The sequence below is a fragment of the Acinonyx jubatus genome, chromosome D4 (genome assembly GCF_027475565.1).
Source record: "Acinonyx jubatus isolate Ajub_Pintada_27869175 chromosome D4, VMU_Ajub_asm_v1.0, whole genome shotgun sequence".
Lineage (NCBI taxonomy): Eukaryota > Metazoa > Chordata > Mammalia > Carnivora > Felidae > Acinonyx > Acinonyx jubatus.
The window spans coordinates 19,469,541-19,495,406 of NC_069391.1; the positions used below are offsets into that span (position 1 = coordinate 19,469,541).

General features: G+C 44.9%; 1 protein-coding gene across 1 annotated transcript; it reads left to right on the forward strand.

The window, feature by feature from the left end:
* Positions 1-1,071: 1,071 nt before the first annotated feature.
* On the forward strand, positions 1,072-23,205 carry TNFSF15 (TNF superfamily member 15). Its single transcript, XM_015076198.3, has 4 exons — positions 1,072-1,502; positions 12,874-12,916; positions 13,641-13,688; positions 16,947-23,205. Exons 1-4 carry the CDS (start codon positions 1,281-1,283, stop codon positions 17,399-17,401), a joined length of 768 nt encoding a protein of 255 aa, XP_014931684.1. The 5' UTR covers positions 1,072-1,280; the 3' UTR covers positions 17,402-23,205.
* Positions 23,206-25,866: the final 2,661 nt, after the last annotated feature.

The window sequence follows — 25,866 nt, forward strand, 5'->3', positions numbered from 1 at the left end:
CAGAGTCCTCTGCTCTTCTCCTACATCATGTTCCCTAAGCTTCAAGGCCTAGTTCCTACACCAGCTCTTTCTCCAGGAAGCTTCCCCAACCCCTAACTGGAAGGATGGCCTTTTTCTGGGCACACTGGGTGTGGGTGTCTGTGTACGTGCACAATACAGCAGCGCGTGCAGTGTAGCGCAATGATTACGACACTCTGGAGCCAGCCTACCTGAGTCGAGATCCTATGCTTCCATTTCCTTATCTGTCAAGTGGTAATCATAACATTACTACGTCAAAAGGTTATCTCAGGATTGAATAATTCCATTGATACCTTTAACTCCCCTAGAACAGTGACAGGCACAAAGGAAATGTTCAATAAATGTTAGCCTTTATTACATGTTGTGGGCCCTCTACACACCCAACTGCGGGCAAGGCCTATCACTTGTGTTCAATCAACTTGGAACTAATCAGAGAAGAGAGAAGTCAATGTCCTCTTTTCGTGAGCAGTCACCTTTATGACCTCACACTCTTTGCTTAGACAACTGGTCTACTCAGGCAAGGTATGCACTTTCCTTTCACAGATGGTTGTGTGGTAGAGGCAAGAACCCCAAACAGTGATTTTGAGGAACTAAACCATCATCCTAGCTCCTCTGTCCTAATCCCTGGATGACCTAGAGCAAGTGCCTTTCACTTTCCAGAACTTTGGTTTTTCCGGCTGTGCAAGAAAAATGAGCTCCTATGAAGCTCAAAACTGCAGAGGGCTTGGCAGCATTTTGCACAGCAGTGATGCAAACACGATTTCTATTTCCCAGTCTGCAAGCCACACCACACATCTCCCGGGCCTTCACTTTCACTTCCAGAAGCGGCACACTCCCCCAGACTGGCATGGCTGGAAGGTCTCCAGCGCTGGGAACAGCTATATTTTAATTCGCCCCGCCCACTGTCTTGATGGATTCTTTTTCTCCTCCTCCAGGGACTTTCCTCACTTCCTTCTGTAAACGAAGGAAGAAGCACATGAGCACACTGTATATAAATATGCTTGGGAAAGCTTTCTTCTTCTTCTTCTTCTTCTTCTTCTTCTTCTTCTTCTTCTTTTTTTCTTAAACCAGATTTGGTTTCTGTTGTAGGCGGTGCATTCCCTAGCCAGGCGGGGCCCAGTGTGTTGTGGAAGGGGGAGGGGAGAGGCCAGGGGGTGGAGTAGGCAGTGATTAATGCACCCACTGTGAGAGCCTGTCTTCTATTTAATGGGGGGTCTCTCTGCCCAGGGGGAGTCAGAGCTGTCTCCAGGACCAGCGGGAGCATGGCAGAGAATCTGGGGCTGGGCTTCAGGGAAACAGTCAGCGTGGAAATGCTGCCGGAGGAAGGCAGCTGCACCCCCAAGGCCAGAGCCAGGTTAGCAGCCAAGAGCAGAGCACGCTGGGCTCTCACTTGCTGCCTGCTGTCACTCCCCATCCTGGCAGGACTCACCACCTACCTGCTTGTGGGCCAGCTCCGGGCCAGAGGAGACGCCTGTGTGTTCCAGGTAAGCAGTCTCTCCCCTGAGCCCTGAGCCAGGGGCCCACTGACCTGCTGCAGGCACCTGGCAGCCGCTGCAGCTGTGGACAGACTCCTTTGACCCACCAAGCTCCCTGCTTCCCCACGCTAAGGAAACACCATGGGAAGGGCAGAGAGGTCCAATCTGGTGTTTATCCTCAGTGATTCCAGGAGATGAATTGTCCTCTTTATGTTTATATGGGAACAACCTCCAATTACATAGTTTTAGATAATTACAATCATAGTGTACTATGACTATTTGGGAATATTCCTTTTCTTAAAAAAAAAAAAAACCTCCTTAAATTATATAACTAACATATGTCATTGAAGAAAGTTAGAAAACACAGATAAGGAAAAGATTATAATTATCATTACCCATAACCACATCGAAGTGACCACTATTGATATTTTGGGGTATAGAATTCTGTATTTTGTAACAAGATGAGATTATTTTGAGTCTCCAAATATGTTATGATTTTATTTATTGTTAGTAAATTCACAGCAGTATGATGATATAGATGATTGCATTATGTTCCTGTATATGATATGTCTGTGCTATAATCTAACCAACCCCCTTTCTTGGGTTTAGAAATATTCTTTTTCAATGCTCCAGAAAGAATCTCTTGCCTTGTTGTCTATCTCTCACACCTTGCTGGGGGCTCAGGGTAGAGGAGCTTAGTCAAAAATGAATGTAAGATGTAGGGGGAACATTGGTGCCAAGTGGGGTGGGTACAGGTCTCAAGGGGAAACTTACAACTCTGGACTAGGAACATCAAAAACCTTAAAGACCAAAGGAAATGTCATTCAAATAATACCCTTTTATAAAAAAAAAAAAAATACTCCTGCGAATCTGTCATGACTGATTTCATTTCAGTCAAAGGTATTATATGCCAGAGGAGAAAACAGGCTTTTTAATTGATTTAACTGGAAGTCTGTCTTCTAAGCAATGCTGGCTGGCTTCACAGCAGGAACACCAGGAGAGACCAAGCCATGGCTAATATGTAACTCTCACCACCCCCTCAGAGTCAGCAAACAGATCTTGATTCAGGCAGCAGGGTCCACAGCCACATGTCATCATTCAGAAAACATAGAAATACGCAGATAACCTGGAAATGGTGTTCATGTTAGAGAAGAAATTCAAGGCATGGGAAGTCAGGCTGTGACCCCTAAGCCACCTAACCCCTTAAGCTTCCTATGGAGCCAAACCAGAGCATCTCGTCAGTGTTCTGGGATTCTGTCCTTCCTTAGCCAGAAAGAGACAGTTGTTCTGGAATGAGGCATTGAGAGACCTCCAAAAACCTGAACTCTCCTGGGATCTGTAAGGAAACAGTGCCTCTGCCTAAAATGATGTCTTGAGATCCCCTATTTCGACAGATGCCAAAGAACACTTTTGTTGATCTAGAAGACCATCGGGCTCTGGAAGCACCTTGGGGTTAGCAACGGTGGGAAGCTGGTCACCAGCCCTTGGTGGCGGAATGCCACGGTCCACAGGGCTGGTAACTTGCTCCATCAGGAAGAGAGCTTGAGATACGAGCTGTCACTACACAGGGAAGCCCACGAGAGAAGGCATGAGTGCCTGCCCTATCATAGGTACTCAAGAAAGAAAAGGCTAATATTGCATTCTGTGATGCTTAAACCAATCTCCCTGGAGAGCAGACATGCAGAGACGGTTAGCGCTGTGGTTTGGCCAGGCTATCCAACTTCTTGTTGCGTCAGAAGAAGAGAAAGGGAAACAGGGGTGAGGCTGGGGCACATGTAGCAATCAGAGTCTTGAAAAGAAACACCCGGCCCATTCAAACAAGAGAGTTTAAAGAAGAATGCTTAAAGGGTTTGGAAAGGTTCAAAGAAGAGTCTCGTTGCCGAAATGCAGAAGAGCTGGAAGCATAGTGAGGTTAGCAACAGCGGGAGGCTGGTCATCACCTCTTGGCCTGAAAGAGCAAAGGGAGGGAGCAGTTTTAGGGGGACCCAGGGAGAATGAAAACATAGGAGAGGGCTGGCTGGAGGTGCTGAGGGCTAAGTGGAGCCTGCCTGCTTGCCAGACAGCAGGGAGGGAACAGGAAAAAGGGCAGGAGCACTGGTCACTCTCTGCTCCCTGCTTCTCATCCCACTGGCCAGATTGGAAATCAGGCTCAAAAGAGCCAGGAAGCAAGAGCGCCCAGAAGACAGCCTCCCAGGACACAGGGCAGGTCCAAGAAGGGCAAAGAGTGGATCCTACTGGGTTAATGGAGAATAACCAGTTCAGAAAACATGGAAAATAGGATTCAGGAGGGAAAACTAGGTCACCAGGGAGAGCTTGAGTGGGCAGAACTATGTCATGGCTCGTAGACGTCTGAGTTTGAATTCCAGCTCACCCACCTCTGGCTGGGTAAGAACAGGAATGTGGTTTCGTTTCTTTGAACTTGTTTCCTTTTCTACCAAAAGAGGAATCACATGTCAACCCTCTGGCAGCACTGCTAAGATGAGTGCGGGAATGTAGGGAGACCCACACACCGTTACTGTGATTGCCATCCTCACACTATGCCAGACACCCAGCTGCTACTAGCAACTGGTGTAGGAAATAGCAACAAAGACAGTTACCAAAACTGGTAAAATATACGTATTTTAAACTGGACTCTCCCTTCAGGGGTTATGTAAGGAAAGCTTCAAGGTGACAAAATCCTTACCCCAGGTAGGTTTGCAGAGCAGAGATCAAAATCAGATTTGAAAAGATTTATAACCACCTGTAGGGGAAGTGTCCATAAATATGGCATCAGTTGTATACATCCTGGCACCTCCATGCAGGGAAAATCTGCAGTGGCCACTGTTTTTAAAAAAAAATGAAACATCTCAGGGCACCTGGCTGACTCAGTCGGTTGAGCCTCTGACTCAGGCCATGGTCTCAAGGTTCGTGGGTTCGAGCCCCGTGTCGGGCTCTGTATTGACAACCCAAAGCCTGGAGCCTGCTTTGGATTCTGGATCTCCCCTCTCTCTCTGCCCCTCCTGCCCCCCTCAAAAATAAATACACATTAAAAAAAAATTAAAAAAACAAAATGAGACATCTCTAGATGTAAGGATGGAGAATTTCTCCAAGATATATCATTAATTGGGAGGAAAAAAAAGATACCTAATGGTACATAGAATGGGGGACGTTCATTTTCAGGAAATATATGTATTCATATCTATGAATGTTTTTATAAATGTATAGAACCTCTCAGGAAAAGGACAAGAGATTGGTAGCTCTGCCCACATCTAGCTTGGGGAACTGGGTGGTGGGGCAAGAGAGAAGCATTTTTAAACTTATACCCTTTTTGTACAAAATGTATATGTTACATGTAAAACAAAACCCAGAGAGATAGTAAAATGTTTTAGGGTCGTTAGACTCCTGGAAGATGCCAGGTATCTGGGAAAAACTCAGTTTAAATTCTTGCCTAGATACTTCTTAGCCATGTTACCTAACCTCCCTGGGCCTCAGGCTCTTTATGTGTGACATGGGATACTTAGAAATAAAGTATTTAAGGTGTCTGGCAGGAGGTGGGAGATTAGCAATTGGTAGCAATTATTATTATGACCAGGGAACTTCCTGTTCATAGAAATTACATCAGACAGGGCAACTTCTCCTCCCGCTCTGGAATCACCAGGCCAGAGAGTGGGTTTTGACCCTGGAGGAACTTTCTTGTTCTCTGACGTTTTGTAAGCTATCTCCCTGCCTCCTCCACCCTGGCCTTGCACCCACAACCCACACTCCAATCCGTTCTTTGTCAGCTGCCCTGGACCACAGCCCGGGCTTTCTTGGGGCCCTTAGTGGCCTCGATTGCCCTCAGGCTGGGTCTGTGAGCCCCCACGCTGGCCCACAGGGGTCCTGAGGCCAGGCCTCCATCTTCCCCAGCCACTGCTCTGGCACGTACAGGGTCTGTACTCCAGGCATGGCAGAATGTACCATGCTGGCTCAGCCCCAGCCCGGTGCCCGGTGGGCACACAGAACTGTGTGAAAAATTGTCAGGGATGTCATTAGCAGCATTGCTTCTTTGGACTGAACCACGGGCCTATCTCTGTCCTTCCCCTCCAGGTCCTCTTCTGGAATCCCCACACACTCTCCCTACTTTCTTCTTGCTTCCTTACAACCTCCCTTCCACCCCTTTCTGAAAACCCCTGCAAGACTCCTAGCCCTTGTTCCCTGCTCGCCTCTCCCCCCACCACGCCTGCCCCTGAGACACACCCCAGCCCTGGTCTCCATCCAGACCCACAGGACCCCACAGTGATGCCGACTGAGGCCTCAGAGTTGGCACAGGTTTGAGGGAATGCCATGGCTCCACCACATTACATCTGTGACCCTCTAATAACTGATCATGTACCAAACACCATTCTAAGCTTCTTCAAACCTAAGGCTCTGAGAGGAGTAAATGAGATCATGCCTATCAAGCCCTTAGCCTGGGGTCTGGCATGTATCCATGTATGATACATTTGCTATTATTACTAGATGCATCATCTCAGTTAGTCCTTGAAACCACACAACAAGGAAAGTGCTACTGTTATCTCCATTTTAGAGACGATGAAACTGAGGCCTAGAAAATCTAAGCCACGTGACCATTGGGATTCAGATTCACCATATACGTTCCTTCTAAGCACTACGCTCTTCTGCCTGTGGTGTAAACGCAGCAAATCATTCACTTCGTGGCATGGTCAGGAGGATTTGACAAGGATTCCCTAAAAAGTACCTGTCACATAGTAAATGCTCAATAAATGCCAATCCCCTCCTTCCTCTGGGGGCTTCTAGCTGTACCTGGCACACAGAAGGCACTCACAAAGGGTTAGCTGGGTAGAGAGAGAGGAAAGGATGCACAAGGTCCCCAGCCTCCCTAAGTCATCCACTCCCTGTCTATAATGTGGGGAGGCAAACACACTTGTTTTATAGCTCTGAAGTGAGAATTCAGCAAGAGGGTGTTGGGAAGCTATTGCCTAATGTTCAACAGACACAATGCCCCTGCTCTCTCCACCTTGAGGGTGAGCCTTCTGTCTCACTCGGGCTGCTTCCTTGTTGGAAATGAGGGCAGTAATGACAATCCCTTTTCAGTGTTGTCTAGAGAAAACAAACAGATGGTTGAGATAAAAGTGCTTTGGAAATTGCAACACACAGAGCATTCAGTGGCCCTGCCTCTCCTGTGGCCTCAGCAAGTCCTGGCAAACCTGGAAGAGAAGCCCAACTCACGCCCAAGGTCAGGCTGTTGGTGTCAGGCAGAGAGACCACAGAAAAGGAGGGGAACCAGCCACGGTGTGAACCCCAAATAGACACAGCAGCCCCGGAACTGGTGACTCCAGGATCCATTTGTTGACCTGTTGAAATAAACACACACATCACTCCGTGCCCAGCACTGTGAGCTCCTGTGTCCACACCTGACAGACCACACACTGTCCAGCTGTAACAAGTCATCTCCAAGCCGGGTCTCCTTAATGAGGCCCAGCCACCCATGGCAGTAACAAGCGTGGGTTTTGAAACATGGGGGAAGTACATTCCTTTCCCTCAAACCCTTTGCACAGGAAGAGGCAGAAGTCCAGAAGACAGTTGTAGATGGAGGAGAGGAAGCCTCTTCTGCTGGGAGAAGGAGGAGGCCTTCCAGAGGTCCTAAAGGGTTCAAATCTGCCACTGGTCGTAAAGAGACACAAGGCTAGCTTCTGTGTATCACTGAAGCGATAAAACCAAAAGGAAGTTATGCAGAACCAATAAGATGTACCACAAACTTTAACTGAGCCCAAAGAAAGAAGGAAGATGAATTGGATATCCACTTTATGTGTGTGGTCTTTCTTAGGCATCACGATGCTTCTGGGAGGAAAGAATTATTGCCTGCCTTCATGGATGGGGACACTGGGTCTCACTGAGGTTAGGTGACATACCAAAATCAGACCGCTAGGAAACACTAGAGCTGAGATTTCCACATTTGCTTGGCTGCACACACCACATTCTTAGCTGTGAGCCACTCTGAATGTTGTGTGTAAAGCCCTGACCAGTGTGCCTTGGAGGATAATGAATTGAAATAGCCTTGGAATGAAACACTCTCCAGGTTGGATTTATTCCCGTGCAAGTACAGAGAGAAACAAAAGCAAAAGACAAGGAGACAACTGTCTGTATATTTCTCCTAGAAGTCCTGGGAGGATGCTATGGGTCATAGAACGTTTATGTGTTTTTGCAATTGAGGCATTTATGACGGCAAGCAATGGATATCTCTTCCTGTTTATGAGTATACAAGACAATCAGTATGGGACACAGGAGAAAGGCTAAATGGGTCATTAGTTAAAACACACTCAAGGGATTTTTCTGGGGAAATACCAGTAAGAGAGTCTCAAAGACCATCTATCTTCAGGTTTGATTGTCCATGGTGTATACTTAGCTAATGTTTAGGGGGCTCCTGATACATGCCAGGGTCTGCACTTGGTCTACAAGTTCAGATCCCAGACCCTCCATTTACTCTTTGACGTTTGGCTTACAAAGGCTATAAAAAGGTAATGCCGGGGCACCTGGGTGGCTCAGTCAGTTCAGTGTCTGACTTTGGCTCAGGTCATGATCTCATGGTCCGTGAGTTCAAGCCCCGCGTCAGGCTCTGCTGACAGCTCAGAACCTGGAGCCTGCTTCAGATTCTGTGTCTCCCTCTCTCTCTGACCCTCCCCCATTCATGCTCTGTCTCTCTCTGTCTCAAAAATAAAAATAAACGTTAAAAAAATTAAAAAAAAAAAAAGATAATGCCCTGGGGTGCCTGGGTGGCTCAGTCGGTTGAGCATCCAACTTCAGCCCAGGTCATGATCTTACAGTTTGTGAGTTTGAGCTCTGCATTGGGCTCTGCACTGACAGCTCAGAGCCTGGAGCCTGCTTCAGATTCTGTGTCTCCCTCTCTCTCTGCCCCTCCCCTACTTGCACTCTATCTCTCCCTCAAAAATAAATCAACATTTTTAAAAAATCTTTTAAGAAAGGTAATGCCCTTCTTTGAGAATAACTGGAGCGGTAGACAAGAAACACACATAAACACCAATACAGGACCTCACACCCCAGAGCACCCAACTAGATAGTAGTCTTCCTCCATCCTTCTTTCTTCCCTGGTTGGAGTATTAGAGTAATTCCAAATATGCTTATAGCAATAGGTCATGGTTATTTTGTGTCAGGGATTCAGCATACAAAGAAAAAAAAAGTGAGAGAAAGAAAATCAAATGAGGAGGAAAATCCCCTGACCTATAGGAACTAAGGGGTTAAAAGTGCCAGCTTGCTTTGCTTGGGCTCATAAATGCTGGTGGCCACAGGAACCCCACATTCCACTAATACGAATCCCCATGGGCAGACACATTTGCCTTTTCTGCCTCTGACTCCTGGCCAAAACTCACAACCATCAACAAACATTTCTGGAGCCATGACTATGCTGCCAGCAGAGCCTGGGATGAAAACCTTTGGAGGCTCCAGTACTAAAAGATGAGGGCCATCCAACTCTTGAATTGTTTTTTATTTAAACAAAAACTCAAAACATGGCATGTGTTCTAAAATAAAAAAAGGTCTCTTTCTTAGTTTTTTGGATTGCAAAACTCAGGCTGAAGTCACTGAAGCTAAACCTTGCTTCATCTCTTGGCTCTATTTTCTTCCTATCTTTCTGACATCTGAGCAACAGCATATTTTGCCCTTTGGATAATCCAGCGGAAGTGCCAGGCACTGTCTGAGGCACCAGGAATCTGGTGGTAAGCGAGAGACAGATGGAGCGAGTCATTGCCCACAGGCAGCTTGAATTGCTCTAGAGAGCAAAAAGCAATTAGCACACAAATAACAATATCACTTCAGGGAGTGATAAATGCTTAGGAAGAGAAAGCAATGGGGTCTTGGTTCTCAGCCAGTGGTTTGAGAAGGCATTTATGAGAGAATAAATCACATTTCCCAGGGATGCTCTTGGACTCTGTGACTATTCAGATTTGGAAGATAATGCTGCACCCCTCAGGAGCTAATGTCTCCTTGGTGCCCCCAGAGTAACCCAGAAGCAATGGAGATGAATCGGGCCGGAGGACACTTGGGAATTGTATTGGCCTGGTGTTGTCAGCGGCCATCCTGAGATCTGGCATGGAACCAGCTCAGATGCACAAACCTTTTCCCAAATAAGCTACTAGTTCTTTGTCTCAAATCTTCTCTTCATTCATTCCTGTTTCCCATCACAAAAAGCTTTCTCCCATGATAGAGTCACTCTTAAGAGAAGCAGCAACGGAAGGCTTTAGGTGCTGTTCTTGGAAAGAGAGTCCCAGCTGATGTTCTTGGGGACTCTTGGACTGTTGAGGTCTTCAACATCTGCCAACCAGCACTGTCACAGGCTCCAGATGTATAGCAGATTCCAGGCCACTGAAACCCATACACGTCCAACCATATATGAGAATAAACATGTGCCTAGGTGATAGAAATCCAGCAGAGCCCATAAGGAAATATGTTCACATCACAGATACAGACTAATGGCAGCGAGACTCTGAGCCAAAAGGAATGTTCCAATCTCTTGGCGGAGCGTCTGCTTAGACAAAAATAGGCAGATGTTCAAGGAGATTTCTCAGCAGAGAACTAAATGAAGCAGAAGACCAGCCAGGGCAGTATCATTTTGTACACAAGAGGATGCGACCGCACTCTCCCCAGTTCTCTTTGAGTTCACCTTCAGTTTTCTGCCTCATCAGAGACGGATTCTTTACCAGCTCTGACAATAGCAAATAAGGAAACAGGCTACAGAATGAGCTCCTTTCTAGGCTGCTTCTCTGCTCCCCCACCCTAGCCCATCGAAGTTATTATGTTGGACAAGTAGTCACATCAATTGGGTTTAGGTCTTCCAAAGCCACTCTACTCACACCCCTATGCTAAATGTATATAATGGGTTCATTTGGCAGCAAAACTCCTTGTAGTTTCCCAGCTGCTCCCATGCTCTGCTGGGCCTCCTTACTCTCCCACAAGCTGTTGGCCTCTTCTGGAATAGCAATTACTTTTTATCACCTGGCTAATACCTGTGGGACCTGTAAGACTCATTTCAGAGGTAATTTCCCCTGATTCCCCCACTCCTGGGCCAGGTTCCTGTTTTCTGAACTCTGTGCTTCCCCTAGTCTCACAGTGCACAGAACTGCTGGTACTTATCCATCCACCTCACCAGAGAGGGAGCTTGTCCGGAAGTGGGAAGGTACAATTGCCTAGGGCTAGGGATTCTGGAATTGATTGGCCTGGTTTAAAATCCTATGTCTCCACTTTCCAGATGTGGGACATTGAACAAGTTACTCAAGCCCCATTTTCAAATAAGGACATGAATAACATCTACCTTAGGAGACTTTGCAAAGTGGAAGGAGATAATGTGTGTGAAGGGCTAAGCATAGGTCAGTGCCACTAGTCACTCAACAGATGGTGGCTACACTTACTGCATTTCTCAGGCCCTTTGAGTCATTCACTGTGGTTGCCTCTCATGGCTGGAGCACAGAGGACTTGGAGAGGAGTAAAGAGCAGGTAACAAGAATGGGGTGGTCAACTGGAACCTTGAATGCCAAGATAAGTATTTGCGCCTATGTCTTAAAGACCATGGGGAGCCACTGAAGATGTATGAACAGAACTGTGTCTCAATACAGTGATGCTTTAGAAAGAGCACTCTGAGAGCAAGCAAGGAGGTGATTTCAAGAAGAGGAGAACCAAGATGCAAAAGGACCAGCTAAGAGGCTCACGGGAGAATCCAGGAGAACAGCATGCTAAGGCCTGGAGGGGAGGCATAAATGAGAAAAGCTTCAAAATAGAAGTGGCAGCTTGGGTTTACAGAAGAATAAAGCAGTGAGTTTCAAGCCTGGTAATAGGGGAAGCAGTCATGGTGCCATTAACAGAATTAGGAAGCAGACAATGGAGAAACAATAGATTCAGTCATTCAAAGACAGGATCTCTGTCCTCAAGAAGCCTTCCAGGGGACGTTAGATAGTATGGCTTAGGAATAAAAAGAGCCTGGAAGTCTGAGCTCTAATGAGGTCACTGTTATCACAGACCTGCTCAAAGACCTGTTCAGCAATGACACAGCTACACCCACATGACCACATACACGTGTGCAAATAGCACCATGCCACGGACACATGTAGACACACAAAACACATCTGTTCCTACCCTCCCCCACTGCTGGAGCTGTCTTCTGTTACACCCACATGGACGCACAATTCTTCATTCACAAGTACAATCTCACACACACACAGATTCTAAGACGTAAAACTGGTTACATGAAGCTCTCTGTCTGTGGGGACCATGTAGCTACAAAAACCCAATCAGAAGACTCTGAGGTGAGTCAATACCATATCAGAAAAGGTTTTCTGGAAACTAAAATGTAAGGACTAAGCCAAGGACTTAGTTTGTTTTGCTCCTGAGCTTTACGTTCACACACATGAGTGGTGATTCCTTCATTTTCCATGTGTTCTTTGCCCTGACTCCTGCATTTTCTGTTTTGATCCCCATCTCAAACCTGGGAGTTATCTGAGGCTAGGGATGTTATTATTCCCATTTTACAAATGAGGACACCAGAGCTCAGAGAGGAAAGATCATATTGTTTGAGATCATATTGTTAACCAGTGTTGACAGCAGGATTCAAATTCGGGTCTGTCTGCCTCCAAAGCAGTTACTCTTTCACTCCCATGTGGTATCTGAAATGGCTGGCAAACTACGATTGCAAGGATGCAAATTTCTTCATGTATTGCATGGAAAAGGGGGGCTTATGGGAAGGATAATAGAGCCCTTATTTCTTTTTCTAGATCATTTTTAAAATTAGTTCCAATTTGGGGGGCGCCTGTGTGGTTCAGTTGGTTAAGCGTCCAATGCTTGATTTCAGCTCAGGTCATGATCTCACAGTTCATGATTTCAAGCCCCATATCAGCCTTGCTTGACAGTAAGGAGCCTGCTTGGGATTCTCCTTCTCTCCCTCTCTCTCTACCTTTAGCCCACTCATTCTCTCTCTTTCTCTCTCTCTCTCAAAATAAAAAAAATAAGCTTTAAAAATTTTAAAAATAGTTCTAGTTTTTAAATTGTGGTGGAAAAAGAAAATAAAACAAGTGCCACCATTTGTTCAAATGATATAAGCCAAGACAGATGTCACAGTGTCCTAGAATAGAACAGGGAAAGCTCTCAGGACATAACTTCAAAGTTGAGCTTCCAACACAAGCGTAGGAGAAAAAAGGTCCTCAGACTGCTAGAGGACGAAAGGGAGGTGTTGGGCACAAGATTCCCCTCAATCAAGTATTCTCGTTGCTGCGTCCCTTATTCCAGAGTGCCCAGGCTAGGTGGCAGCAGCATCTCAACCATGCCCTTGCTATGGGCAGCTGTGGGGTTGGGAGACAAAAGGATTACAGGTGGTCTGAATCATATCTTTCTTTCCCAATAGACTCCAAAAGGGCGAGAGTTTGGACCTTCACATCAGCGAGCTTGTAAGTGTGTTCATATCTGATGCCTTTTCTTGTGGGGAACGGGGCATTATCTAGTAGTTTTGGTATGTAGGAGGTTCAGAGGGATGCAAACCTAGAGGAGAAGTGAGGTTCCTCCCCGGTCATTAAAAAGACAAAATGGTGCTGGGGCCAAGTCCATGGCCTTTGGAGTTGATGGCCTCTGCCTCAGTTTACTCATCTGTAAGAATGGTTAAAATGGTAGTTACCTTGTTGGGTTGGTGTGGATTAAATCAGTAAATTCCTATAAAAGCATTAGAACAATGTCCCACCTGCTCCCTATCCCATTTGTTAGGCCATCGATCAATGGATATGGTTAAAGGGGACCTTGCATAAGGTCAGCTTGCTCCCCCTAAAGCAGTAGCAGGGAGGGAAGGGCAATGTGAGTTTACTGAACATAGACCATGTGTCAGGAATCATGCTGAGCACTCTCCATTTGTGATAGGAATTGATGAGCCCATCTTAGAAGTGAGAGAAACAGAGTGTTGGACAGGTTAGAAAATTGCCCAAAGTTATGAGCCAAGCTTCATTTGTGTTCGAGACTCTTTGTCCTGAGGCCTCTCTGTCCCTGGAGAAACAAAAACAATCTACAGTGGGCCAAGCTGAGAGAGAGGAATTTTTCTCTCTGGTGGCAGGCACCATGCAACTCCAAAATACTGTCTTCCCTCCAGCCACCCTCTGACAAAGCATCTTTCTCCTTTCCTTACAGATACATCTCCCGGAGCTGGTGGGGATAAGCCAAGGGCACACCTGACAGGTATTTTTCTCCCTGGTGTGTTTTCCAGGAGACCATGCATGGAACATGGGCCCAAGATTTCTTTCAGAGAATTTGCCAAAAGTCGTTCTAGGAGCTTCAAACCCAACACCACACACCTTGGTAACAGACCTCTCTCAGTTGAGGGGTTTCAGATGTCTTCCTCCCTTAAGAGGTCCAAAGGCCCATGACCCTTGGGCATTTTCTTCCAGATTCTATCAGCCCTCTTCCCTTCTGTTCTGTCTCTCTCTTTCATTCACATCCTCAGTCATTCAGAAATGGCTTCCCTCAGAGATTCACCTAATTTTGAATCTGGTCGAAAATGAAAGATCCCCTGAGTTGTTCAACTTATCTAGTCCATCTGTACCCTATTCAGGATGAAGTGATTGGACATTTACATTCAAGGTAGACATTTCCAAAGAATTTTTGTTGATGTGAAGAGATTAAGAGCATCCTCATGATATCGCCAATATCAGTTTCCCAAGCCTAGTGTCGAAATTGCTGGCATCTGATGCCTGCCGTTGCATATACCTCAAAGACTCCAGAGAAAAGAGCAAGACCATGCACAAATATGTGTTAAAACCCCATTGAAAAATTAGAGAGTTAAAAGCAAACGTACTCTCCTGGCCTATAAGAAAATTTGCAACCCACAGGGGGATATCCCTGTGGCCCAAGACATGTATCTTACTGTTTGACCAAGAGGAAAGTGTTTGTGGTGTGTTCTAAGTGAGGGGTAGGACCAGAGAAATACCAAGTCACCAATTACTTACCACTTGCCTTTAAGAATGGGACAGATTGAACAAACTGAGCAGGATTTTCCTAAGAGCAGAGTGTGGACATATCACCCCTCTTCCTACCGAATGGGGGACCTGGGGTGAGGGGGGAGAGGTAACTAGGTTCTACTGAGCTCCTAATGTGTACCAGGCACTGTGGTAGGCATTTTACATCCATGATCTCATTTAATCTTCATTTCAGCCCAATGAGGGGGGACACTAAGGCTCTGACAAGTAAAGTCACTTGTCCCAAGTCACATGCATGACTAGGAAGAGCTGAGATTCGAGTTTGACTCTCAGACCTGCACTGTCTCCATCACAACGTACTTCCTCCCCTAACTCCCACTTGCTGCAAAGTTGACATAGCTAATTGCATACCACTTTAACAAAACTTGCTTTGTCTACAGACTAAAGAGATGTCAAGTGATTTTTGTCTCTGCATCGCCTGAGAGGATTTTTTTAATCTGTTGCATCATCCACATTGGGAATGGAGATGATCAGGAGCAAGTAATAAAAATGCCTTTCACAGAGTTTGCACAGAAGTAACAGAGCTCTCCAGGGGCCATTTAGTGCAGGGGCCAGAGAGATCACATGTGTCCTGAACATGTGTCACTGTGCAAAATAAACCATAGGCCAGTCAGCATCAGAAAAGGGGATTTAGAAACATCCAGGAACCAAGTTTCTAGTCAGCCACCAGGTGTGAAGGTTGCTAATTATTTCCTTAATCATAACCTATCCCTAAGCTGTGGCAGATAGCACATATTGGTGATTGCCAAGGACTTCCAAATAAGTCATAGGAAATTAAATTCTGTCTTTATTTTCCTAAAAAGTATTCATTTTACTGCAGATTATTTTTATTTGAAATCAATGACTTTGTCCTAACTCATTTTTTTCCTGCTCTACCCATACTTCATAAAAGCTTTCATTATTTATGTCCAAGTATATCATGTATACTTGTAAATAATGCAAACATAAGACCATGCAAAAATATATAAGATGGAATAAACTTATTTTTTAATCTGCCAAAATGGAAGATACTAACTTATTTGAGGAAAGAAAATAAGTAACTGTTGAGTACTTGCCATGTCCAGCCATCAGGAGAAAAACGTCCATGTCTCTTTTGTTCACTTGATCTTCCAAACATGGCAATGAAGGGGCTTTATCTCCAGTTCACAGACAGAAAGTCAAGACTCAGAGAGAAGGGACCTACATCACTGAAGAATAACTTCACATGCCATAGAGCCAGAACTGGAACTGACCTCCGTGGCCCAAAGTCCCAGCCCCTTCCACTCCACCAGTCGATTATGCCGGCTTATATTTTGGCCTTGTTGGTGTCAGAGAAGCATTTCCAAATGTCCTGGATCTCTCCTTCCAATATGTGCCTTGCATGTTGATTTTTTACTAAACACTGCCTGTGTTTCATGTAACCTTGGACCATGTCATTGCAGGGGAGCTATACGGAACATCTGACTCTCTGAAATACCCTCTCTGTCGGACAGTATGTCTGAAACAAAAGGCTAATCAATGCGAAAGCAGTTTAGAGCATATTGCTAAAAACTAGGTATTTTATACACACTGTTCTTTTTTTATCCTTTCCATGGGTGTTTTTCGTCCTTTTTTTTTCTTTTTCTTTTTTCTTTTTTTTCTTTTTAAGGAAAGAGATGTCAAGTGAAAAACCAATCCTTAGTAAGGAGAGAGTTGGTGCCAAAAGATATTGCAGGATGGGAAAAGGGAGAAGGAAAATCAGTTGCGATAGGGAGAATGCTCTGCCCATAAGGCCTGCAAGTGTCTCAGGGGTTAAGCTAAAAGGGGTTTTCTTTTACAGAAAGGAGTAAACAAAGGTAGAACCAACCAGGTGTAAGGAAGTGGGATGAAGGTTGGCATGTGTCATGTTTTACCCTGAGGGCAGCCTATTCTCAGGAGAGACTGTATGCTGGCCCAGGCTGAGTTCAGGGCCAAAGCTCAGGGGCCTGGAGGAAGGAGAGAAGCTTAACCAAAGTTTGGTTAACAAGCAGTATATTCCAATGGATCAGTGGGGACAAAACAGTTCAGCTAATCATTTGTGAGGCAGAGAGTGAGGATTTGGAGGATCTGGAGTCTGGTCTTATCAGAGATACGTAAAGGGGACAACCCACCAGTTTTATCTAAGCCATTTGGAGAAGTGGTTCTTTGCAAGGAGGCTGTTTTCCAAAACACAAGAGTGAGATTTCTTAACCTTCACTGTTTTCCAGGATCGCAGGGCTCAGGTAAAGTTCTACATTATCAGGAAAGAAAATTTGGGTGCAGAGAGGCAAAGTAATGTGTCCCTAAGATGCTCCTCTCTGAACAAAAGTATGTCCGCTTACATCTCCACCACTCGTTCCTCTTCAAGGAGCTTGTTAGTCATTGGTTTTATTCAATCACTACACTCTGTAAATAATAGGAGGCTCTTTTTGGCAAAGTCCACAAGTTCTGACACAAGCAAATTAAACCTCTTTTGTCTCTGCAGTTGTGAGACAAACTCCCACACAGCCCTTGAAAAATCAGTTCCCGGCTCTGCATTGGGAACATGAACTTGGCTTGGCCTTCATCAAGAACCGGATGAACTATACAAATAAATTCCTGGTGATCCCAGAGTCTGGAGACTACTTTGTTTACTCCCAGGTCACATTCCGAGGGACCACATCTGAGTGTGGTGAAATCCGTCAAGGGAGCCGACTGAACAAGCCAGACTCCATCATCGTAGTAATCACCAAGGTAACAGACAGCTACCCAGAGCCGACCCAGCTCCTAATGGGCACCAAGTCAGTGTGTGAAGTAGGCAGCAACTGGTTCCAGCCCATCTACCTAGGGGCCATGTTCTCCCTACAGGAAGGGGACAAGCTGATGGTGAACGTCAGTGACATCTCTTTGGTGGATTACACAAAAGAAGATAAAACTTTCTTTGGAGCCTTCTTACTATAGGGGCAAGGCAGACATCCTTGGGTGAAGGTCCTCTGCTCCTAGTTCCTAATTTTCCTCCCTTATATGTAATTATAACAAGGGGTTTTTTGGAGCATTCCACAGAAACAGTGTTTTAGCTATGAAATCTGAAGCCCGAAATTTCATATTTTATATGCCTAACTGATGAAAATCTTAACCAGAAAAAGGCAGAATAGAACAGACATGTGATCTTGGTTGCTTGGAAAAGTGGTGAGTTTCTAAACATTGGAACACCAATCACCAAATGAATAGAGATCTACTCAGAACATTTCCACTCCTTCATACTACACGTTTGTCCCCAGTGGGTCCGATGATTGTGCAATATGATTATGAAATATTTGCTCCAATTCAGTTCAGGAACCATGAACAAAATCCAAAGCCCTAGAAAACATAAATCCTAGAAGTAAAATCCTTCAACGGTTTCCCCAAATATATACTTTAATGCCTTATCTTAAAAAAAAAAATGAAAAAGGTTGGTATTTCTCATGAACGTTCTCAAAAAAAAACAAAAAAAAAACCACACAACTGTTTTCGTGCCATCTATGGCAAATGAGAAAAGCAACCTCTCCTTTTATTATGCACATGGGCATCAAACAAGCAAATATGAGTTCCACATGCATATCAAATACACAACAATAGCATTTATTTAGCACAGTTTTCTTGAGCACCTTTCATGTTCTGGGCACTCCCTTGACCCAGAAGATACTATGAAGAACAAGACAGACTCTATTCAAAACTTGAATGATACCAGTACACAGCTCTTGGTCAAATACCACTCAACGTACTCCAAGGAGTAATCCAAGGCCTGACACTGGTACATAAAGTTTCTGGAGCTCTCCTGACTATGTAAGATATCCAGCTGATTAGGTCACTTGGGAAACTTGAAGACAGATTTCTCACCAACTAGACCAACTATGCAACAAGTGTGATGGACACCAAGAGACAGTAGACTTATTCTCTGGGTCTCAAAATCCCAATCACCAAATCTAGACAAGTTCATTTAGATCTGCTTTGAGGTTTGATTCACAATTTGATAGGTGGAGTGTTATATGGTGTTTTTCTCTTTGAATATTCAAGGGATTTAAATATGGGATTAGCTAATCAGCCCAGCCCAGGCTGGAGGAGGAGGGTGGACATTAAGAAAGTCCCTCCTGCACCACAGTGAGCTCCTACCCTCAAATCTGTAGGATTTCCCTGCACTAATATGCCAAGAGTAGGAGAGACCTTTCTGCTCTCTTAGCCTCAATCAACTTGTCTGTTAAGCAGGCATCTACCAGTTGGTCTCCCATGATCAGATGAGCTCGTGGGGATGAAACACATGAACCGCGATCATTCTGTGAAGTCTGAGTATGACACGGGGAGCCACATCCAGCACCTTGGCTCCTGGAATAAATGCTGCCTATTGTAAGAGACCTCATGAATGGGTATAAAAGCAAACTTGGCACCAAAATCACTCTTACCCTTGTTGCCAGGAAACTACAGAGGCACCAAGGTGTGTGATGGGGTTTCTAAGCAGGATGATTGGTGTAACAGTACTTGATCAATATTGGTCGAGTTATAATTAAATAAACATTGATTTCTGGTTTCTCAGTTGGGAGACTGAGGCTCTAAAGGCTTCAGTTTCCCACAACTGCCAGCACAGAACCTAAGGCAGCAGAGGGAAGGGTGTGGTCATCTCCACCTGATTCAAAAGAGACTTCATAAAGGAAGTGAAGCCTGAACCAGTCTTAAAAGAGAGTGGGCGGGGACAACAGATGGCCTCAGGGAAAGGGCATCTCAGATGGAGGAATTACCCTTTACTTAAAGCAGAAAGGAAAGGTTTCTCAGTAACTACAAAACCAGCTTGATAAGACAAAGCTCCTTCAACCTACTCCTAGAAAAATGTTAGCTGGCAGATTGGGATAATGATATCAATAACTCTAGTCTGGCTCCAGGATCAGAACTCATACCCCATGGAGAAAATAAAATGCCCTGTCTACATTTGCATGAGTGCCCAAACAATGTGGGGTGCAGGAGAGGATTTGCATGGAAAAGGCCAGAATGGCCAGCTCACCTTCTTCTTCACTAAAAAGAACCCTTGTTACCCAGGCTCTTCAGACCTGCCCACAGTGCCTTAGGGGATCTGGTGGATGTGGAAGTTCATCCAAGAAGTAGAAGTTTCCTACTATTCAAAAAGACTTGACCACTTTGGGTCAAAATCCCTGCCACGTATCTATTTTTGCGCCTGTCATAAGCTTGTTTGTCAAAGAGTGTACCAAGCTGATGTTTTCACTGCTCAATTTGTTAAATCCCTGTATTTCATACCGTTCAGAAAGGCCCAGCCGACCATTTCTAGGCGTGAGAATGAGGCGAGAGAATGCATAAGAACATGTGATGGTCTCCTGAAAAGGGCAAATGCGATGCATTCAGAGATTTGCAAGGGAAGAAGGAACATGCTTACGTGCTTTAGAAAATAGTTAATTTAGGAGGAAAATGCTTTGCTGGTTCAATGTGTCTCAAAAGGCTGAATTCAAATCGATTCCACATTTACTGAGTGCCTACTCGCCCTGGGGACACAAAGAGAAATTATTTTAGTCCCAGACGTGTTCATTCTAACTGCTCAGCACCTCCATTGTCTTTCATTTATATTGGCAGTATCAGCTAATTAATTAGCTAACTTTAGGCACGTGGATATTTTCTCATTAGGAAAATGGGTGCCATCTGATGAAGGATGATCATTAACAAAATGATTTGCGTTTACACTAAGTGTTTGTTTTTTAATAGCTTCTCAAAGAGAGTCTTCTGTTAATAAAAGGGGACACAATGAAGATACCATTTCCTCTGCTAGAATCCATCATTTAGGCCACAAGTGGAGAGAGGTTATCATCTGCCAGGCTTGAGTTTGGCCATCAACACCTTTGAAAATATTAGAACTCATGGATGAGGCAGAGCTGCTTTGAAAACCCTGTACGCTTCAGAAAATACAGGATCTATGCTCAGAATGCACGGGATCCCTAGCATTTTGACCCTAGCATGGTTTAGATCTATTTAGCAGAATGGCATTGCTTAAGCTACTAAAATTCCTAAGTGTTTTGACTAAGGTACAGTAGGACTTTCACATCCTGAAAAGTGTCTGGTTCAGTTCAATAACAGGGCATACCAGGGCCCTTGGCTCCATTTCAATTTTAGCTACGTCAACCCCAGAGGAAGTTCCACCTCCATGCTCGTCAGTAACCCCTCTGGATTATAAAAGATTAACTAGCTCAGTGTGCACGAGGCGTGTCCTTTGCCAATATTCTCTTGCAGGGTATTTTCCCCAGTCCTTTCCCAATCATGTTCCCATGATTGCGACACTGGGGATTAATTCTTCAGGACAGGATTGTTTGTTATACTCTGCACCTTGCAAAACACATGCAGTAGTTTCTTGCCTCAAGATGCCTTGCTCTCCTAGGGCTTAGAGTCCTGAAATTGTTTTGCCATGTTTAGCAGAATTTATTTTTTTAAGCGTGTGCCACTATCCTGGATATTAACAGCTATTGCATCATTTTGGCAGCTGATCCTGGGGAGGATTCAGTGGACTGACTGTTAACCCCTGAATCCTTTTGCTCTAATGGTGAAAGAGAGTGTGGATCAGAGCAGTCACATCTCTGTCGTGCCCCACGCTGAGAACCATATTTAGAGCTACCCAAGCTCTGAGATGAATTTGCCCCCCACCCCTTCCATCGCCCCATTTTAAGAAGAAAATATCATACCAGCCCAGACAGAAGTTACTTGTTCAGGGTAACACAATGAGTTCATGGCAGATCTAGAGCTAAGTACCGTCTTCCTGAATCATAATCCTGGGCTCATCCAGTTACCCTCTGCTCTTAGCAGATAGTGTTTTAATAACTGGAAGAGAAACTGTTGGAAGACGGGAGAAGTGTTACCAAATAACCATGGGTGAGGTGGGGGGCTTCTTCCATGTCTCCTTAGAGGAAAGAGCTAGGGCTAAGAAGTTGCAGTTTACAGGGTCATCATTTCTGGCTGGATACCCAAAGAAACTTTCTACCATAAAAATAGAATAGCCCCAAAGAGTGATTTCTCAGGCCCTGGATACATTCAAGCAAGGGGCTTATCTCAAGGGTTTTGTAGAAGCCTTTCCATCATTGAGGTGGGAGAAAGGATGGAACCGAAGGATGGAACCAAAGGATGTCTCAGGTCTTTTCCGAATCTATGATTATGTGGCCATTTGTATTTTTTTTTGAACGTGGCCATTTTTAAACTGACTTCTGTGTGTTCTATTGGATCCTTAAGAACCTGGCAAGCCATGTCAAGAGTTCAGCAGCTCCCAGCCTACAACTGGCTGCAATTTCCCACTTGTTCAGAGAGTGCCCAACACCAAGTGACTGTTTGATCTTGACCAATAGAGAATGCCATGGCATTGTAGAGCCAAGGGAATCTGCACAGTTTATCTACTCCAAGTTACATCATTTTAATAATGAAGAAATCCAGGCTCAGGAAGGTGACATAAATGGCCCAATGTCAGATGGTAACTGGTAGCAGTGCTGAGCTAGAAGTCATAGCTCCTGACACCCAGCCCACAGCCTTTTCATTTCATCCATGAATCAGTTGTGTTGTGTTGTGTTGTGTTGTGTTGTGTTGTGTTGTGTTTTGCTTTGCTTTGTTTTGTTTTGAGCAGTCGTCACTTGACAGTACTCATCTAAATACTGGAGAGCAAGGCAAGAGAGAACATGACAGGCAAGTCCCACTCACCTGTCGCAAGCCTTCAGAAGGAAGGAGAAACATGATGTGGGGCCAATAAAGCACCTGACCTTAATCAAATGACTTTATTCCCAAAGTCATTGAAACATGTAACTTCCCCCACTTTTGTTCCAGGGGTATACAGATTGAACAGATGTAGGTATTTATGTGGTTTTACTGATAAACCCCATGCACTTTCACTGACTTTATGTTTTATGTTAAAACGTCACAATCCCAAGGTAAAGTGCATATTGTATGTTGTTGGACACGTACTTAACTGGTAAGCATCTTGTGTCTCCGGGCACTACTGTGCAAATTCTAATCACTGTGAATGATGTGTTGTTATGTGTTAATGTATTTAATAGATGTAACTTAATAAATTGGCATTGAAAGCTGCGGAATCTTAATAATTAGATCAATCCTTTTGTTAACCTGTTCGTTTAATTCTCTTGCTAGATTAAGATCTAAGGATAACCTCTTGAGATCTTTAAAATTCATCTAGTGCTCTGTGTACTTGAATGCAAAATGGCAACTGATTTTTTGCAAGTTATGATGAATCTACAAAAACGGTGAAGTCCCCAAAATGTGCCACTCTGGCCAAATGAGGGGAAGGGAGACAAGGAGGGGATCTACTGAGCTTCTTAGAAGACTCTGTGGTTTAGTAGCATACCCATCAATCCTGAGAAAGAGAAAGAGAAGCCAGAGAGACCTATGTTAGTGCTTGACAGAGCTAGAATTTGGACCCAGGACTCTCTGACACGGTACCCCACTGCCTCTTACAAAAATATAAATCGGCAAGAATCGAAAGGGTTCAACTCAGCCATCTCTCTCCATTTTCCAGAGCGTTAGCTGGACTCATCAATATCAGGCTGGGGCCATATTAAATCGCCCTTTCTGTGGGTCAAAAATGGTCACACAGAAATATCTTGTTTCCCGCTAATAGTTGCGTGTAAAATCAGACATGGATTAAGGGAGGATAAGGCTCTCCTCCAAAACTTCAGTCTCAAAATTTCCCTCCCAGGGGGAACCCTGTGGCTGTACGGGTGCCCTTCTGCACTCTTCTCACATTCAGTGGGCACTCACTCCTGGGAGTGAGGAGGACAAAACATTTTTTACACTTAAAGAAACGAATTGTTGGCCCCAACCTTATTAAAAACCAAATGGCTACAAAATTCATACTGGCAGTTCTCCAGATGAGAAAAGTCATCTAATCTAAGCTTACCAAAGACAACATTTTCAATCAGGTCTCAAAAGGACTCTCCATCTCTAGGAACTTGGGAGCAAAAAGATAAAACTAACCGATTGTTACATATTGTGACTACCATCCATGTTTACACTGCTCACACTCACCCCCACATACGTACAATAACAACAACAACAGCAATAATAATAACAAAAACAATGCCCAAGGGTAGAATTGTAGGAAACAGTGCATCCAGAGTCAACAGACCTGTGTTCCAGGCCCACGTCTGCCACCTGGCAAGTTCCAAGGCCTTGGGCCAATGAACCACTTTATTTCCATGGGTCTCAGTTGCTTCCTCTGAGAATCCTGAGCAGAGGTGGACGCAGGGAGCTAAAATCCCTTCCATAAGCGGTTTACAAACAGGTCTCAATAATTCTGTGCTTATAATGCCTGACTCTCCAACAAGCTTCCCTTTTTCGGGAGATAAGAGAGTTTCTCCAAAAGAAAGCAAAATTCCCCTCATACCTTAAGCTACAAAACTCTCCAGCTGGCATGCAGGGACTTTTCACCCCGTCAGTGCAAGACACAGAAAAGTAACTAGACTTGAAATGTAAGGTCTGGAGGGGCGCCTGGGTGGCTCAGTCGGTTAAGCAGCTGACTTTGGCTCAGGTCATGACCTCTCGGTCCGTGAGTTCAAGCCCCGAGTTGGGCTCTGTGCTGACAGCTCAGAGCCTGGAGCCTGCTTCAGATTCTGTCTCCCTCTTTCTCTGCCCCTCCCCTGCTCATGCTTTGTCTCTCTCTGTCTCAAAAATAAATAAACGTTAAAGAAAAAAAATTTTTTTTAAAGAAATGTAAGGTCTGGAGTTGGTGAATACTGTTCTATGTTGATAACAATCTCCATCCCCACATTGCTCACCAGATCCCCCTGACTCATAATTGGGCTTGGGGGGCACACTCACCATCACATATCACCCAGACTTCAACACCAGTCTTGGGATAGCCATTTCCTGTGCTCTTACCTCCTTCCAGAAACTTGAGCTCAACTTCATATGGTTCCCTTACCTCAAAATACGATGGGATTGCACTATCAGCCCATTTTACAGATGAGAGAAATGAGGCCTGAGAGATGAAGTCCACTTATTCATAATTACTGAGCTAAGCCAGCATTTGAACCCAGGCAGGATAAAAGTGTTCAATGCCCTACGTTTATTGTTAGCTAACATTTATTGGGCATTCAGAGTCCTGAATGCCTCACCTGCAGCATCTCATTCAGTCCTCTAACAGAGCCTGGTTCCCTAACCTCAAGTCAGTAAAACTCATCTTCTCCCACAGATGTTGGCATTACCAGGAATGGACTTCCAAACCCTCAAAAGATGACTCAGTCTTCCATGTGATACAATGAGCATAGATTGAAGGACTGCTTTTACTCCAGGAGAGATCCAAGGTTGTGGTCCCTTCCGGAATGCCAGGTGTCACTTGATGTGCTATTTCTCTGACGGGCCACTTTCCTATCAACCCAACCTTACCGAAGCAGAGGTGCCCTAACTCTGGCTGCAACACAGGCCTCAAGTCAGCCACCCCCCGACCCCATCAGCTCCCAACTACAGGATCACTTGGGTTCCTTCTCCACTGGACCCAGGTCCTTTGAAATGTCGCCACCCACCCAGGATGACCTCTGGGGCCCCATTTTGTCTTTGTCTATATTCTCTACTCTGCTTTTGTCAACCACAAAAAGATTGGAGCACCTACCCTGTGTCAAGCACTGTGCTAAGCACGTTGCAAACACAATTTCCCTTCAGCATCACAGAACCCTGAAGAGTGGATACAGTATCATCAAGGCTGTTCTCCAGGTGAGGAATCGGAGGCTCAGGAAGGTACAGTGACTTGCCAGAGCCACACAGCCAGAGTGATAAATCTGGAGCTTCTCATTCACTGTTTTGGCCTGTGTCTCTGCCTCCTGCTCACTGTATGGGCTTAAGCAAGTCGTCTAACTTCTTGGGACCTCAGAGAGAATCTCTAAGTTTACTTCCAGACCTAAGATTCTCGGATCCCAGCTAAGCAATGCCAGAGTTGTCATCATCCCCATACTACAGATGAGTAACATCAAGTCTCACCTTTTAGGGAGACATCCTACCAAGAGCCCTCTGCTCTCTGTGCTGTGCATTTATCCCAGGCAGCCATGATGCACCATTATCAAAGCCTTTCCCAGTGAGCCCTGCCTGGAGTTGCCCCGAACAAAGCTGCTTGACTGGCTCCATGTTTACGTCATGCTTTTCAGAGCAATGATTTTCAATTTTGACTGCACATTTGTGGGTGTAGGAAATGGAGACAGATTTAAATGCCCCGATGCCCCAAGTCGTACTCTAGGCTAATTAAATCAGAATCCTCAACAGTGGGAGACAAGCAACCATATATTTTTTAAATGTTTATTATTTATTTTTGAGACAGAGAGAGAGATAAACAGAGTATGAGCAAGGGAGGGGCAAAGACAGAGGGAGACACAGAATCCGAGGCAGGCTTCAGGCTCTGAGCTGTCAGAACAGAG